The following is a 16,616-nucleotide window of genomic DNA, read 5'->3' as shown; positions in this document are numbered from 1 at the left end:
CTTATTTGTCTCGTGGTGACAAATATGTGAAATTGTTTGTGTGTGTAAACTGTGTGTAAACTGTGCTTGCCCTTAGAAGTTATACTGAGGCAGTAGCTGCTGGGGCTGTTACGCAATGGCAAGTCAGTTGTAGTGTCCTTGTGCTATAATTCAATGTATTCCCTGCTGTGTTTTTGCCAAGGAAATCCCTTAAGATCTGTTGACCGTGCTGTGTTTTCCATTTGTAGACTCTCTCACTGTCACTTTAACCATGGGCAAGGAAAAGCTTCACATCAACATTGTGGTGATCGGCCACGTGGACTCTGGAAAGTCCACCACCACTGGCCACCTGATCTACAAGTGTGGTGGCATTGACAAGAGGACCATCGAGAAGTTTGAGAAGGAGGCTGCTGAGGTGAGTAGGAGTTCGTACTGTACTCTGCAATCAACTCTTGATAGTCTGTTCTTCTGTTAGCCGACGTGTTATGAAAAGGGTTTGTAGACTGCTGTTATATTGTATTATCCAATCATCTTTATAGGCTACTTAGACAAGAAAACACTGTGTCAAAAATGCGACAATCCTTCATCTTGGGAGTAAAATTCACCACCATGTTACTCCTCAGTAACATGTTTACAACCAGTGATGTGTGGTTTTCTCAGATGGGGAAGGGCTCCTTTAAGTACGCCTGGGTGCTGGACAAGCTGAAGGCAGAGAGGGAGCGTGGCATTACCATTGACATCTCACTGTGGAAGTTTGAGACCAGCAGGTACTACGTCACCATTATCGATGCTCCCGGACACAGGGACTTCATCAAGAACATGATTACTGGAACCTCCCAGGTCTGAACCACAATGACAGTCTTTCCTTACACACAGACACCTGCCAGGTCTTCACTTGCAGGGCCTGGAAGTCTATTATTAAACTTGCAGCTTTGGTTTTCAAGGTTAGCTTATAGCTGTACTATAACCCCAGACAAATTCAGTAGTCGTAAAGTGCCTTCGTAGCATATTACTTTTTTGAAAGCTTATTATATGCATTATTCCCATGTTCTGGTGTTTACAGGCGGACTGTGCAGTGCTGATCGTGGCGGCTGGCGTGGGGGAATTCGAGGCGGGCATCTCAAAGAACGGGCAGACCCGCGAGCACGCCCTCCTAGCCTACACCCTGGGGGTCAAGCAGCTGATCGTGGGAATCAATAAGATGGACTCCACTGAGCCCAACTACAGCCAGAAGCGCTATGAGGAGATTGTGAAGGAAGTCAGCACCTACATCAAGAAGATTGGCTACAGCCCGGATATGGTAGCCTTTGTTCCTATCTCTGGCTGGAATGGAGACAACATGCTAGAGGCCAGTCCTAATGTACGTAAGCACAAAACTAAAGCGCATTTCTTGTTATTTCTGGTCATTATTCTAGGATAGCGTTGCAGCCACAGTGAGCCATCTATGACTATATGTAATATAATCTGCTCTCCACTTTAATTTGAAGTACGTCAATGTGTAGCACAGCACACTTCATAACTTTGCATTGAACATACTGCTAACTCCTGTCTCCTGCATGCTCAGATGACCTGGTTTAAGGGATGGAAGATCACCCGGAAGGATGGCAGTTCGTCCGGGACCACCCTGCTGGAAGCTCTGGATGCCATCCAGCCCCCGTCCCGCCCCACCGACAAGCCCCTCCGCCTGCCCCTTCAGGATGTCTACAAGATTGGAGGTGAGCATCACACCCACCCTAGAGGCTGTACATCCATAATGATGATACATTTATCACGTTCACTTTCTTATCCTCTCTCACTCAGGAATTGGCACAGTGCCCGTGGGGCGTGTGGAGACGGGTATGATCAAGCCAGGCATGGTGGTGACCTTTGCCCCTGTTAACGTGACAACTGAAGTGAAGTCTGTGGAGATGCACCACGAGGCTCTGACCGAAGCAATGCCCGGAGACAACGTGGGCTTCAACGTCAAGAACGTGTCCGTCAAAGATATTCGCCGTGGCAACGTGGCCGGAGACAGCAAGAACGACCCCCCAATGGAGGCAGCCGTCTTCACTGCTCAGGTGGGCAGGGTCACACACACACACACACACACACACACAAACTACTGTAGAGGTGTAAAAACCATAGAACCAAAAGTCATACAACTACAAATAATTATTATGTTTAGCTATGATACACAGTAATGATCACATGGATAAAAGTATTTGTGGCGATGATACAGCTTAGTAGTTACTATTAATATCCCATATTTTTCTTTCCACTGTTTTATACTGCTCTTCTCTCTTTTCTCACAAATATATATTTGTGGCACAGTGTGATGAGCTGTGGGGAACTTTTTTTGTCAAAAAAGGGGCCAACATTGAATGTCATGGTTACCACATCAGTGCTGATACAGGTGTTGACAGAACAACCATGTTAACTGTGTCTGATGTTCCCCCCTTTAGGTGATCATCCTGAACCACCCAGGTCAGATCAGTGCTGGGTATGCCCCGGTGCTGGACTGCCACACAGCCCACATCGCTTGCAAGTTTGCTGAGCTCAAGGAGAAGATAGACCGTCGCTCAGGCAAGAAACTGGAGGACAACCCCAAGGCCCTGAAGTCTGGGGATGCCGCCATTGTGGATATGGTCCCGGGGAAGCCCATGTGTGTGGAGAGCTTCTCTGAGTACCCTCCACTGGGTGAGTATTGTTGGGTAGTAGTTCTCTTGGGCCTGGTTGGAATTCTTTGAAAATCATTCAACTCTCCCTTGAAGTTACCATTGATCTGACATCCGCTCTCTCTCTCTCTCTGCAGGTCGTTTTGCAGTGCGTGACATGCGCCAGACAGTGGCAGTCGGGGTGATAAAGGGTGTGGAGAAGAAAGCTCCCTCCACTGGCAAGGTCACCAAGTCTGCCCAGAAGGCCCAGAAGACCAAATGAATGTTGTGCTGTGCTGCCGACTCCAGAGTCACCCATGGCAGGACAGTGGTCACCCAACCCCACCCCCCTATTGGCTGCTTCAACTCCATAGTCAAGAACTGGTTAATAATCACAATGCATCGCAAAAGTATCAGAAGGAAAGAAAAAAAAAGCTTAGTCCTTAAGACAGTGTTTGTTCTTACTCCCATTTCAAAGTGGCTATATTCATATGTATTTACGTTGTAATAGCACATTGCTAGTTTTAAACGTGTACTGTTAAATAAGTGAATGACCATGTTCCCTGTGTGTGAGATATTTTAACCATAGAGGGGTGCGGTTATAACTCACTCTTCACGCAGTCTGTTGTCTTGCTTTTAGTGTTTGTTTGTAAACTACCTGGTGCTTTATAGCAGCCTATGGTAATACAACTTAAAACTCTTATAAGTAGAACATTTGAGAAAAGTTAAGTGTATGTTGTATTATAGCTATAAAGGAAACAAAAAAGCTAAACATTTTACATTTGTCTCACTCTAGGCATACTGAGCAGACCAATTGTTGACACTCCAAGCACTTTTAATTGGCGTTTTGTTAACTTTGCACTGGAAAACGTTTTAATTGGCAGAAGCTGTTGCATCTTACTCTGTTCAAGATGGCAGAAGCCCTGTTCATGACATTAAAGATGTTTCAACCAACCAGAATGTTCACGTACACCGTTTTTGCAGATGCAATCGCAGGTGCACGAAATGCTTGTTTCTCGCTCCGACAATGAAGCAATATCTAGCAATACATTAACAATACACACAGGTTGAGCAATATCAGAACGTGCAATGTCAGGACCAGAATGTAAATGTATACAGAATGTATTTGAATGGTGTGTATAGACAGAATGGGCAGTAGGGGAGTGAAGTAATTTGAGCCGAAGGGTTACTTGAGCCACCACCTTTTTCTAGGAAACCATACACAAAATGAATCTTAAGGAAGATGTCATCTTCAAATCAAATTTGATTTGTCACATGCGCTGAATACTTAGTGAAATTCTTACTTACAAGCCCTTAACCAACAATGTTTTAAGAAAAAAGTGTTAAGTAAAAGTAGATATGTAAAAAAAAATAATAATAATTTACAACTTTTTTATTTTTTTATTAAACAGAAGCAGTAAGATGACTATAGCGAGGCTATATACATGGTGTCTGAAGGAAGAAACCACATGGGAAAAGTGGTAAGCAAGTTAGGTCCAAAAAACTGATTTTCACAGTCGAATAAATGTATTGTGTTACAGTGGCTTGCAAAAGTATTCACCTCCTTGGCATTTTTCCTATTTTGTTGCCTTGCAACCTGGAATTAAAATAGATTTTTGGGGTGTTTGTATCATTTGATTTACACAACATGCCAACCACTTTGAAGATGCAAAATATTTTTTTTTGTGAAACAAACAAGAAATAAGACAAAAAAACGGAAAACTTGAGCGTGCATAACTATTCACTTCCCCAAAGTCAATACTTTGTAGAGCCACCTTTTGCACCAATTACAGCTGAAAGTCTCTTTGGGTTTGCCTCTATAAGCTTGGCACATCTAGCCAATGGGATTTTAGCCCATTCTTCAAGGCAAAACTGCTCCAGCTCCTTCAAGTTGGATGGGTTCCGCTGGTGTACCGCAATCTTTAAGTCATACCACAGATTCTCAATTGGATTGAGGTCTGGGCTTTGACTAAAGCCATTCCAAGACATTTACATGTTTCCCCTTAAACCACTCAAGTGTTGCTTTAGCAGTATCCTTCATTGTCCTGCTGGAAGGTGAACCTCCGTCCCAGTCTCAAACCTCTGGAAGTCTGAAACAGGTTTCCCTCAAGAATTTCCATGTATTTAGCTCCATCCATCATTCCTTCAATTCTGACCAGTTTCTCAGTCCCTGCCGATGAAAAACATCCTCACAGCATGATGCTGCCACCACCATGCTTCACTGTGTTGGGTTTGTGTCAGACATAGCGTTTTCCTTGTTGACCAAAAAGCTCAATTTTAGTCTAATCTGACCAGAGTTTCTTCCATATGTTTGGGGAGTCTCCCACATGCCTTTTGGCAAACACCAAACATATTTGCTTATTTGTTTCTTTAAGTAATGGCTTTTTTCTGGCCACTCTTCCATAAAGCCCAGTTCTGTGGAGTGTACGGCTTAAAGTGATCCCATAGACAGATACTCCAATCTCCGCTGTGGAGCTTTGCAGCTCCTTCAGTGTTATGTTTGGTCTCTTTTTTGCCTCTCTGATTAATGCTGTCCTTGCCTGGTCTATGAGTTTTGGTGAGCGGCCCTCTCTTGGCAGGTTTGTTGTGGTGCCATATTCATATTTCTTTTTTAATCGTGGATTTAATGGTGCTCCGTGGGATATGATATATCCGTGATATTTTTTTATAACCCAACCCTGATCTGTACTTCTCCACAACTTTGTCCCTGACCTGTTTGGAGAGCTCCTTGGTATTCATGGTGCCGCTAGCTTGGTGGTGCCCCTTGCTTAGTGGTGTGGCTGACTCTGGGGCCTTTCAGAACCGGTGTATATATACTGAGATCATGTGACAAATCATGTGACACTTAGATTACACACAGGTGGACTTTATTTAACTAATTATGTGACTTCTGAATGTAATTGGTTGCACCAGATCTTATTGAAGGGGTTCATAGAAAAGGGGGTAATACATATGCACGCACCACTTTTCCGTTTAAAAAAATATATATATTTGGAAACAAGTTATTTTTATCATTTCACTTCACCTATTTGGATTTTTTTGTGTATGTCCATTACACGAAATCCAAATAAAAATCCATTTAAAATGACAGGTTGTAATGCAACAAAATAGGAGAAACAGCAAAGGGGAAGAATAGTTTTGCAAGGCACTGTATAGGTTTCATGCTTGTATCTAAACCAAAGTACATATTTTTAAGATTGTTTTATACATCAGTTGGGGTCTCTATAAGCTAGAATATGAGTTCCTTAACCCAGCATGAAAGTGCATCCTTGTAGCTGTGTGGGCTAATATATTCATGTGTTTTTGAACACGGGTAGGTTGAGCCAATAGCCATGGGGTAAATTGAGCCAATGGCCACCATACCCCATACAAATTATGAGTACATTTAGTCCGTTTTGAGCAATATGCATGGTATTTTCGCAATGTGTCATGCTTATGAACTCAAGTGCATTTTTAATGTTACAAAGCAGACATCATCATTCCCCCTGTATACAAACATCAAACAAGCAGGGGTCTACCCCCCCCCGGGGCTGAATAATTTTGCACACCCAATTTTTCAGTTTTTGATTTGTTAAAAAAAAGTTTGAAATATCCAATAAATGTCGTTCCACTTCCTGATTGTGCCCCTCTTGTTGTTGACTCTTCACAAAAAAATACAGTTTTATATCTTTATGTTTGAAGCCTGAAATGTGGCAAAAGGTCGCAAAGTTCAAGGGGGCCGAATACTTTCGCAAGGCACTGTACCATGAATGTTCGCTAACCCTTACTAACACTCAAGTTAGTAACCTTAACTCTTGTAGCTAACTCTAACCTTAACCGTCTAACCTAACTCCTAACCTTACCCAGCTAGCACAGTGGAGCTGGGCCGATTCCGGCTGAGAGTCGGGGCACTCGGCTGAGAGTCAGACTTGGCCGACGTCATGTGGCCGAGTCTGAGCCGCCATCGGCAGTATTAATTATGGCTAGGATGCTCGGGCCGCTTCCGGTGTGAGTTATCTGGCCCAAATGTATATATTACTTGGTGCTCAGGCCAATTCCGCTGTGAGTTATCTGGCCCAAATCTCTTACTTTTGGGGCTTGGCCGATTCCAGTGAGAGTTATCTGGCCCAAATGCATATATTACTTGGTGCTCGGGCCAATTCCGGTTATCCGGTCCCAATCAATTACTTGGGGCTCAGACCGATTGGCGCTACTCTCTGGCAGATGATTACACGGGCTGCTTTATATAATTAACATTTAATTATTTATTTATTTTTTCCATATTTTCCTCATTGCTTCTGTGATCAAAGAATACAATTAACATTTAAATTAAATTCTTTAAGAGTCCTGTGTAGTATTTTAGTATTTTGGTACTTTGTGCAAGGCAATTGATAAGCATTAAAAACTTTGTGGGAGGAACTTCCTGAGTGGCGCAGTGGTCTAAGAAACTGCATCGCTAACCCCTAACTCCTAGCCTAGCTAATGTTAGCCAACTAGCTAACATTAGCATTAGCAATCTAGCCACCTAGCTAACGTTAGCCACAACATATTCGATTTCATATCATTAGTTTTGCACATTCGTAACATATTTTACGTTTTGCAAATTCTTAACATATCATACAAATTCATAACATATAATTTGAGAAATGGATGATGGACATCCACAAATTAATGCATACCATACAAAATGTAACATATCCCACTAAATAGAGTGTCTCAGATTTACGTACAGAATAACACAAAATGCTCTGAGACCAGGTTGATAGGGCAGCAGTCTCTATGGTCCAGGATAGAGATGACTGTTTAACAGTCTGATGACCTGAAGAGCCCCTCTGGGGTTCATGGATATCTCAAGAGACATCCTATACTTGTTTAACTGGGTTAGGGTAGTCATTTGCCCCGGTTTAGTAATATAGTTAATTAATGTAAGAGTAAAATAGTAAACGTTACATATTTATCACTATCGTACTGAAAGTTAAGTTCATTAAGTTACTCGATGGAAGATAGGGATTTGGAGCAACAAGCATTTCTCACGTCATTTACCTGACAATAGCACATTTCAGGGCAATCATACATGACACAAGTGAGCGGTGGGCGTGCATGTGCTTTTGTTTACTCTGTCTCAATAGCTTTCGACACAAGAGGGCGACGAACGGATTCTGTATGTGGAAAGGGGAGTGTTCACATTTACTTTTCATCACACGGAAACAGTGAAGAGAGTTTCATTTAGCTAGCATAGAATACAGTTGAACTCGTCGGTGTCACATCACGATCATACTTACTACAATGAGCGGCAGAGGGAAACCACGAAGCGTGCGCGCAAAGAGTCCGGAACCAGCGCATGCCAAGAATCCGGTTCGGGCCAAGAGTGCCCGGCAACCTCCAAAGGAACCAGTGAAAGACACTAAGAAGGAAACGCAACAGGTCACTGATGAATACAACCCCAAGAAAACCAAGGAACATAAGCAGCCTAAGCGCATCACTGAGGAAAAGGCACCTGTGCCACAGAAGTGCGTAGAAGTTAAAACCGGATCAAGGATGGTCAAAACAGGTTACAGCGTTGACTCAAATCCGAATAAGATCCTGTTTACAACCATTGAACAATTGAAGATTAAGAAGAAACAGAAATCGGAATCAGCAAGTATTGTCAATGACACGGTAAAGCATATAATGGACCACATGAAAAAGTGTACAGAATGCTTCAAAGATGTAAATGATCTGCGCACTGGGAGTTATTACGAGAATTTAAAGGTGGGTCATTAATTCAATTCAATCATACATCACCAGTGTGACCCAATAGTCTTTCATGCTTCACAAATGTTTAACGATTTTTTGATCAATATAGATTTCTAATCCCGACGAATTTGACGTGATGTTAACTGTGCCTGTCGAGCGGGTGGACATTCGGCCGTTTGGGGATGTTGGGGCGTTTTACAGCGTGGCGTTCAAACGAGGAAAACACTCGTTGGATCGCTTTCTATGTGAAGACAACACAATATCTGCCAGTGGAATGCTTACGGAGTTCAGAAACGAGGTTAAAAAGTGTGTGAAGATACTCAAAGGTGTGTACGTCTGTAGCGCGCGTTTCCCAAATGCCTGTAATGTAGCGTATGTATGCAAAATATTTGTTCATTAAAATGTTTATTTTTTCCATACTTCTATCAAGACGTGGGGTTGGAGAAGAAAAAGAAGGGTTGCCCGGCGGTGACCTTACTGATAAACGGGACGGGAACAGTCCCTATCTCACTGGACATTGTTCTGGGTCTTGAGGTCCGCTCGAGCTGGCCCACTTTCACCCAAGGAGGCATAGACAAAATAGACATCTGGCTCGGGACCAAAGTGAAGAAAGAACAAAAGCTTAAGGGGTACTACCTCGTTCCGAAGTACGAGGGAAAGGGCACGGTGGAACGGGAAGGTGTCTGCGCTAAAGGTAACCTTTTTGTAAACATTAAGTCAACACTATTAAAGCTAACATATCTTGAATAAAACTATCACTTTCATTTGTGATTTCTTCATGAATGGGAGTTGCAAAGGGCGATCAGGAAGCCTGCAGACCCCCCCCACCCCAAACAAAAATCAGAATAAAAAATGTTTTGAAATTGTTGAAAGAAATTAGGGCCTTTACTAGTCCTGTATTAGAGGTCACATATAGGTGTCAAAAATAAATTCAGCACTGCTTCCCCCCTTTCCAGAGAAAGGGGAAGTGGCATGTAGCTATGTCCTTTTTCTGAGTTTCCTAAATGTGTTTTTCTTGTCCTGTTACCTACAGATGCATGGCGCATCTCATTCTCGCATGTGGAAAAGAGTATCCTAACAAATCATGGCTCCCAGAAGACCTGCTGCGAGGCCAGCGGGACTCGCTGCTGCAGGTAAGCCTACTATAGAATGAATACTACAAACATGAAAACTGTAGTCATAACGATCAAGTGGATTTTTCCTAGTCGTATGAATTTACACATTTTATGAACTCATCATTAAACCTTTGATGAATTGTGTATTATCATGTGTGCCTTAGACTTGCCATTTTCTTGCTTCAGGAAGTTCTGTCTGAAGCTTCTGAAGCACCTGTTGGGCTTGCTGAAGGCAGAGAACCCTAGTCTGTCCAAGTTCTGTTCCTACCACGCCAAGACCACCCTGCTCCATGCCTGCTGCTCCAGGACCCAGGACAGCGACTGGGAGGCGGCCCAGCTGGGACCATGCTTCCAGCAGCTGCTGGAGGACTTTGAGGGCCACCTGAAAGATGGCATGCTCCCCAACTTCTTTATCCCCAAACACAATCTACTGGGCTCCGGCCATGACCGCAAGAGCTGTCAGTTCCTGGCCCGGCGCATCGAGGAGGAACGCAACAATGGTTTCCCCATTTTCCGCAAGTGAGTCAGGGCCTTGATCACCTCCCTTTAATGACTCACCCAGAGGCCCAATAGGCATAAGTGGAGTACAGTGGTGGTTCTCATAATGTTGTCTATTCTTAAAGCAAAGGCATGGGCAGGAGGAATTGAAGAGCAGAGGAGTCGGAAGTTTAATTTCATTCAGATCTTACTTGACGAGTTTTGAGTGAGAGCCAACTGCTCCTCCAACAAATTATAAAAGGTAATGTAGCACTTTCCTGCTGTCAATGAACAAAAGCGCGCTCTTAGGACTCATGGGTGGAATGTTATTAATATATTTTTTTGTAATTTCATAACGATTCATAAGATTATTTTTAAAAACCCGACAAAAATCTGGAGTTTCTATGTCAAACAGTTTTGTTATATTTCAGTGTTCTGTGATGTATATAAGTGTAATATTGGGATGCAAAGTAAAAAATGTATAAATCTCAACTCTGTATCTGACACGGTACAGGTGTCTTCTTTTTTAAGCCCATAACCATGTTTGAGGTGTATACTTTTGTTTAAGACTACCAAGAATCACTCTGTGTGACCCTACATTTTGCCCACTGAAGTAAAAGGTTAAACAAACTCAGTACAACACTATTCATTGTTCAATAAATAAACATACAAATGTGCAACACAAAAAAAGGCTGAACACTGGAGGTTCCAGCATGGAAGTTGCAAGTTGCTTCTTCTTCTGGGGAAAGAAATTACAGATTCCAAAGACAATTGGCAATGGGATATTGGACTCTAAACCACAAAATATTAGTAGTTTTAGCACTAGGAGCTAACATGAGCTTTCAGTGAGGATTTTCCATAACTTTTTAAAAATCGCTTACAAATAATTCCATACTAAATTCTACCTACTCAGGATGTCAACACCATCTATTCCTTGCAGAGTATTTGTCCACCTGTGTGTCTGTCTTGGCCAAAACAAGAGGAAGAAACAGATTTTCCCTGGTGTATGTTTTGCTGTTTTGAATTGTTAGAAACTGACTGTGACAGTTGGTCCAGGTGCATGCTGGGAAACTCCAGCTATAATATTTGTGACCACGGTCATTGATTCGAACTGTCTAACAGAGAGAGAGAGAGAGTGTGTGTGTGTGATGTGAACACATTGCAGTTGCCTCTCTGTTTACCCAATATGTATTTCTGTTCAGCTTTTGTTCACACAAGTTTATTATTAGCCATTCATTGGAATTTAAGGCCTGAGGGCAGAGGTGTTTTCAGCTGTATACCAATAAATTGGAATGTGCATGTGTGAAATACCCTACTGTCAGGCGCAGGAGAACGGACTTGGTAAAAACGGAGTTGTTTAATAAATGCTGATAAAACTCCAAAAAAACTAAATGTACAAAATAACAAAAGTGGGTACAAAACCCATCACACACCAACATAATACATGCACGTCACATACCATCAAGCAATCTCAAACAAATACATGAGGGGAAACAGAGGGTTAAATACAAAACATATAATTGATGGGATTGGAACCAGGTGTGAAGGAAGACAAGACAAAACCAATGGAAAATTAAAAATGGATCAGTGATGGCTAGAAGGCCGGTGACGTCGACCGCCGAACACCACCCGAACAAGGAGAGGGACCGACTTCGGCAGAAGTCGTGACAGGGATGAAAACTTTTGCAAGGCACTGTAAGCTGTATCAAGTTAGTTACAACTGGGGATGGAATGAGAACCTACAGAAAGTTAACTCTCCAAGAACAGGGCTGGATAGCCCTGGCCTACTGCTTCTGTAACAATAGCCTAGAGCTAAAACCACTATTGTTTGTCAGTGTCAGAGTAGCCTGTAATTTTGGTCATGTGTGTGGTCATAAACAATATTCTGCTTACGTCTCCAGTCATTCCCTTACCAAAATATCAGGCTTCTGGCAAACAGTTGTGGAAAACCTTGCTGCAAGTTCATATTTTCACATGCAAAGTAGTTTTGGCAGAATGTTGTGGCAAATTTGCGGCGACTTGTGAACTTCTGGCAAACAATTCTGGGAAACTTGTGAACATTCTACTGTTTTCTGCAAATTTGATCAGGTTTTTGGTTACTGTGTGTTAACATTGAAATGTATCTACATGAACTAAATCACCATTTTAAATGCACTTATTTCACAGAGAACTAAACTATGTGTACTATATATGCATTGAACAAAAATATAAACACAACATGTAAAGTGTTGGTCCTATGTTTCATGAGCTGAAATAAAAGATACCAGACATTTTCCATATGCACAAAAAGCTTATTTCTCTCAATTTTGTGCACAAATTTGTTTACAGCCCTTTTAGTGAGCATTTCTCCTTTTCCAAGATAATTCATCCACTTTACAGGTGTGACAAATCAAGAAGATGATTAAACAGCATAATCATTACACAGGTCAATCAAACTGATAACACAGCCCTTTTAACATCAGCAGATGTCACAAATTGCTTATACAGAAACCCAGCCTAAAACCCCAAACAGCAAGCAATGCAGACGTAGAAGCATGGTGCCTAGGAAAAACTCCCTGGAAAAGCAGGACCATAGGAAGAAACCTAGAGAGGAACCAGGCTCTGAGGGGTTGCTGTGCAGGGTGGAGATAAGAGTACATGGCCATTAAGGCCAGATTGAACATATTGAAGAACAAACGTCCATAGATGACCAGCAGGATCAAAAAATAATCACAGAAGTTGTAGAGAGTGCAACAGGTCAGCACCTCAGGAGTAAATGTCAGTTGGCTTTTCATAGCCAAGCATTCAGAGGTCGAGACACCAGGTGCGGTAGAGAGAGGGGGAGAGGGAGAAGGAGAAAACAGCAGGTCCAGGACAAGGTAGCACTTCCGGTGAACAGGTCAGGGTTCCATAGCCACAGGCAGAACAGTTGAAACTGGAGCAGCAGCAGAACCAAGTAGACTGGGGACAGCCAGGAGTCATCAGGCCAGGTAGTCCCGAGGCATGATCCTAGGGCTCAGGTCCCCCGTGGAGGGAGAGAGAATTAGAGGTAGCATACTTAAATTCACACAGGACACCAGATAAGACAGGATAATTACACCAGGTATAACAGACTGACCACAGCCCCCTGGCACATAGACTATTGCAGCATAGATACTGGAGGCTGAGACAGGGGTGGTTGGGGGACACTGTGGCACCATCCAACCAGGCAGGATATAACCCTACCCACTTTGCCAAACCACAGCCCCCACACTACTAGAGGGATATCAACAGACCACCAACTTACTACACTGACAAAAGGCTGATTATAGCCCATGAAGATCTCCTCCACCGCACGAGCCTGAGGGGGAGCAAGACCGGACAGGAAGATCAAGTCAGTGACTCAACCCACTCAAGTCGAGTATAATGCATAAAAGCCTGGCACCCTTCCTAGAAATGGCATGCAAGAGCACTAGTAAACCAGTGACTCAGCCCCCGTAATAGGGTCAGAGGCAAAGAATCCCAGTGGAGATAGGGGAGCCGGCCAGTGGTCCCAGTTGAGCATTATTTATTATCTGCTGTTGTTAAATAGGAAACAGCACGTTAGTTGTGCAGGGCTTGATAATGTTGATGGCTGTCGATGGTAAAATCTGTAGCATGAAAACAACTGTGTTAGCAGTGGGCTTATGTGACCAGCACGCTAGCTAACACACTTATATACAGCAATCATATACCAAAGCACATCCCAGAAAGACCCTCAATCCCTAACAGGTTCCATATACCCACACAAGTATAAATCAGCAATGTACAGCAAACTTGTACACATTGTAAAATAGAAAACAGTATTGAGAACGGGACCTATCCCTTGAATCACATTTCCATACTGGGTAGACCTGACGTTCGTGATCTCTGTTTCAGTATGATATGTTGGATAAAGGAATGAAGACAGACACGAATGTCAGATTCAATGGCCTTGTTTGTGCATTGTACAAATCCCTACACATGGAGTCCGGGGAACAGTCCCGCTAGTCGAATACCTATCAACTAGACTCCGTAACATCATCTTTTTCAATAGAAAGGGCAAACATAAAGGCATAACATTAAGTTCTTTTCTTTTTACTTCAGTTGTCATCTTCCTTTTTAAATTTAATTTGATTATTTAAGAAAATATATTTTAACCGAGGGCTTGCACAGCCGACCCACCCGTGAGTAAATATTGGCTCTGACAGGGGTAGGATTAGGGGCACGAGCTGGAGAGCTTGGTGGGGTAGAAGCCTCACCTTCAGTTGGCCCATGTCTCAATTCTGCACCCCTTACCCTTAGGCCTGGACTGTGATCCAGCTCATCTAGGTGAGTGTATGGCGTGTTCTGGTTTGTCTGCTCTGCTGTCCATGGGCTGCTGTCCCTGTTTTCGGTGGGTGTGTTCCTCAACTGTAAAATCGCTTTCCATGGGTTGTTGCAGTCGCGCAAGGCCCTGCTTAACAGGTTTTTTTTCGCAATCTTGACAGCTGATTCTGCCTTGCCATTTGCTTTTGGGTGTCTTGGAGAGGAGGTCACGTGGTCAAACTCCCATTCTGAGGCGAAACGCTTGAACTGTGCAGTGAATTGTGGGCCATTGTCCGTGATTACCTTGTCAGGCTGACCTTGCCTTGCAAACTGCGCCTTGCAGCGCTTTATGACCGTCTCTGCAGACAAGTCAGGGAGCAGTTCAATTTCCCAAAAGTCAGAGTAGTGATCAACAAGGAGAAGATAGTCCTTTTGTCTGTGGCTGAATGAGTCCATGCTGACGATTTGCCCGACCCTTGTGGGCAGTTCGTGTGACATCATGGTTTCCTTTTGCTGTTCATGAGCGTACTCGTTGCATGTGGTACAGTTGCTGACAAAGTCTTTCATTTCTGCTTGCATGTTTGGCCAGTATAATGTTTCATGAGCCTGGCGGTAGCATGCGTCATCTCCAACGTGACTGGAGTGTATGCGGGTAAGCATCTCTGGACGTAGTGATTTGGGAATAATGACCTTCTGACCTCTGAACAAGATGCCATTTTGCACGCTGATCTCATCTCGAAAGGTCCAGTATTCTCTCACTGTGAAAGATGTCTCCTCTTTCAGGTATGGCCAACCTGCGAGAGCCATGGACTTCAGTGACTGTAGGCGTTCGTCCTTGTCAGTGTGTTGCCTTATCTGGGCTAGGCGGTGATCTGTGACGTTTAAGTAGTCTGCCTGATTGATCTGTTGAACATCTTGTTGTTCCTGCTGTAGCGAACAGATGGCCTGCCGCTGATAGACAGAGCCTCTGCCTGTACATTGTGTTGTTGCCCTGCTCAGTGTGTCGCTGATGTACATCTCTGGTCCTGGCTTGTAAATGACCTTCAGGCTGTAGTTTTGCAGAGTCAGGAGCATGCTTTGAAGCCTCTTGGGCGCGTTGAGGAGAGGTTTACTGAATATAGCAATGAGTGGTTTGTGGTCAGTTTCAGCGGTGACCAGCTCTCGGCCATATAAGTAGTGATGGAATCGCTGGCAGGAGAAGACGATGCTGAGGCACTCTTTCTCAATTTGTGCATAGTTTTGTTCGGTGGGGGTGAGCGCTCGAGGCAAACGCAACGGGCTGGCCTTCCTGCATAAGGCAGCATCCAAGTCCCCTTTGGCTGGAGTCGCTCTGGATTGTGACAGGCTTCATGACGTCGTAGTAGCGCAACACTGGCATGGATGAAGCCAGAGGGGCCTCGTGCTTGGGTAGCCAGTGCCATGGTGTGTCTTTGTCCAGCAACCGGCGCAGAGGCTCACAGACTGCTGATAGGTGTGGCATGAACTTTGCAAGATAGTTTGCAAAGCCGATGAGATGCTGTACTCCTTTTGCATCAGACAGGTTTGGCATGTCGAGGATCGCTCTGACCTTGTCTGGTTCCGGCTTCAGGCCTTTTACCGAGAGAATGTGGCCATGGAAGTGGACGTCTTTCACCTTGAACTGCAGCTTCTTCAGGCCAAGGCGAAGGTTAACTGATCGGCAGCCCTCCATCAGTGCCAGGAACTTCACATCGTGGTCGCGTTCTGCTTCTTCGTCTGTGTCACCACAGCCTACGATCAGGACATCATCGGCGATGGGTTCAATGCCCTTGAGCCCAGCCAGTAACTCGTGCTGCTTGCGTTGGTATATATCAGGCGCCACTGAGACACCAAACGGGAGCTTGAGCCAGTGTTTCCGACCCCAGGGGGTCCAGAAGGTAGTCATGAAGCTGCTTTCTTCGTCCAGCTTGCATTGAAGGAATGCATCTCAGGCATCCACCAAGGTGAAAATCCTGGCCTTGGGAAGCTTATAGAGGACATCCTCTAGTGTCGGCATGATGTAGTGGGATCGTTTCAGTGCTTGGTTCAGATGCTTTGGGTCGATGCAGACCCTCAGCTTCTCTGGTTTTTTCACTATGACAATATTGCTGATCCAGTCAGTTGGTTCAGTCACAGATGTCATGTGGCCATCGGCCTCATACTTGTCCAGCTGGGCCTTCACAGCCACTTTCATTGCAATTGGCACATTGCGAGGAGCACACTGGACTGGAGTGATGCTCTCATCCACTTCAAAGTGTACCTCCCCAGGCACAGATTCAACGGGCATGTTGAATACATCGTCATATCTGCTGAGTAGTTGTTCTTTGGACAGGGGTCCATGCTGGACATGATCCACAATGTGCAGGTCATTTGGTACAGTGAACTGCATCAGTCCCAGGCGTTCGCATGTAGAGCC

At 44.0% G+C, this 16,616-nt stretch overlaps 2 protein-coding genes across 4 annotated transcripts in view; both read left to right on the top strand.

Moving 5' to 3' along the window:
* The window catches only part of LOC112254405 (elongation factor 1-alpha, somatic form), a 34,334-nt gene extending 30,767 nt beyond the window's left edge, over positions 1-3,567 (top strand). For all 3 annotated transcript variants that reach the window (XM_042323834.1, XM_024426974.2, XM_024426982.2), the window contains 7 exons: positions 228-394; positions 640-819; positions 1,043-1,339; positions 1,544-1,694; positions 1,780-2,036; positions 2,421-2,655; positions 2,771-3,567. In XM_042323834.1, coding sequence (XP_042179768.1) covers positions 228-394; positions 640-819; positions 1,043-1,339; positions 1,544-1,694; positions 1,780-2,036; positions 2,421-2,655; positions 2,771-2,895 — 1,412 coding nt within the window. In that variant the 3' untranslated portion in view covers positions 2,896-3,567. The remainder of the gene's footprint in view (positions 1-227; positions 395-639; positions 820-1,042; positions 1,340-1,543; positions 1,695-1,779; positions 2,037-2,420; positions 2,656-2,770) is intronic.
* A 4,166-nt stretch (positions 3,568-7,733) lies between these two features.
* On the top strand, positions 7,734-11,475 carry LOC112254417 (cyclic GMP-AMP synthase a). Its single transcript, XM_024426995.2, has 5 exons — positions 7,734-8,342; positions 8,437-8,653; positions 8,758-9,021; positions 9,361-9,460; positions 9,629-11,475. The coding sequence occupies exons 1-5, from the start codon at positions 7,878-7,880 to the stop codon at positions 9,963-9,965; spliced, it is 1,383 nt and encodes a 460-aa protein (XP_024282763.1). The 5' UTR covers positions 7,734-7,877; the 3' UTR covers positions 9,966-11,475.
* Positions 11,476-16,616: the final 5,141 nt, after the last annotated feature.

Source organism: Oncorhynchus tshawytscha, linkage group LG01 (assembly GCF_018296145.1).
Source record: "Oncorhynchus tshawytscha isolate Ot180627B linkage group LG01, Otsh_v2.0, whole genome shotgun sequence".
Classification (NCBI taxonomy): Eukaryota; Metazoa; Chordata; class Actinopteri; order Salmoniformes; family Salmonidae; genus Oncorhynchus; species Oncorhynchus tshawytscha.
The sequence above is the reverse complement of the archived record's forward strand: the minus strand, read 5'-3'. Positions and strand labels throughout refer to the sequence as shown.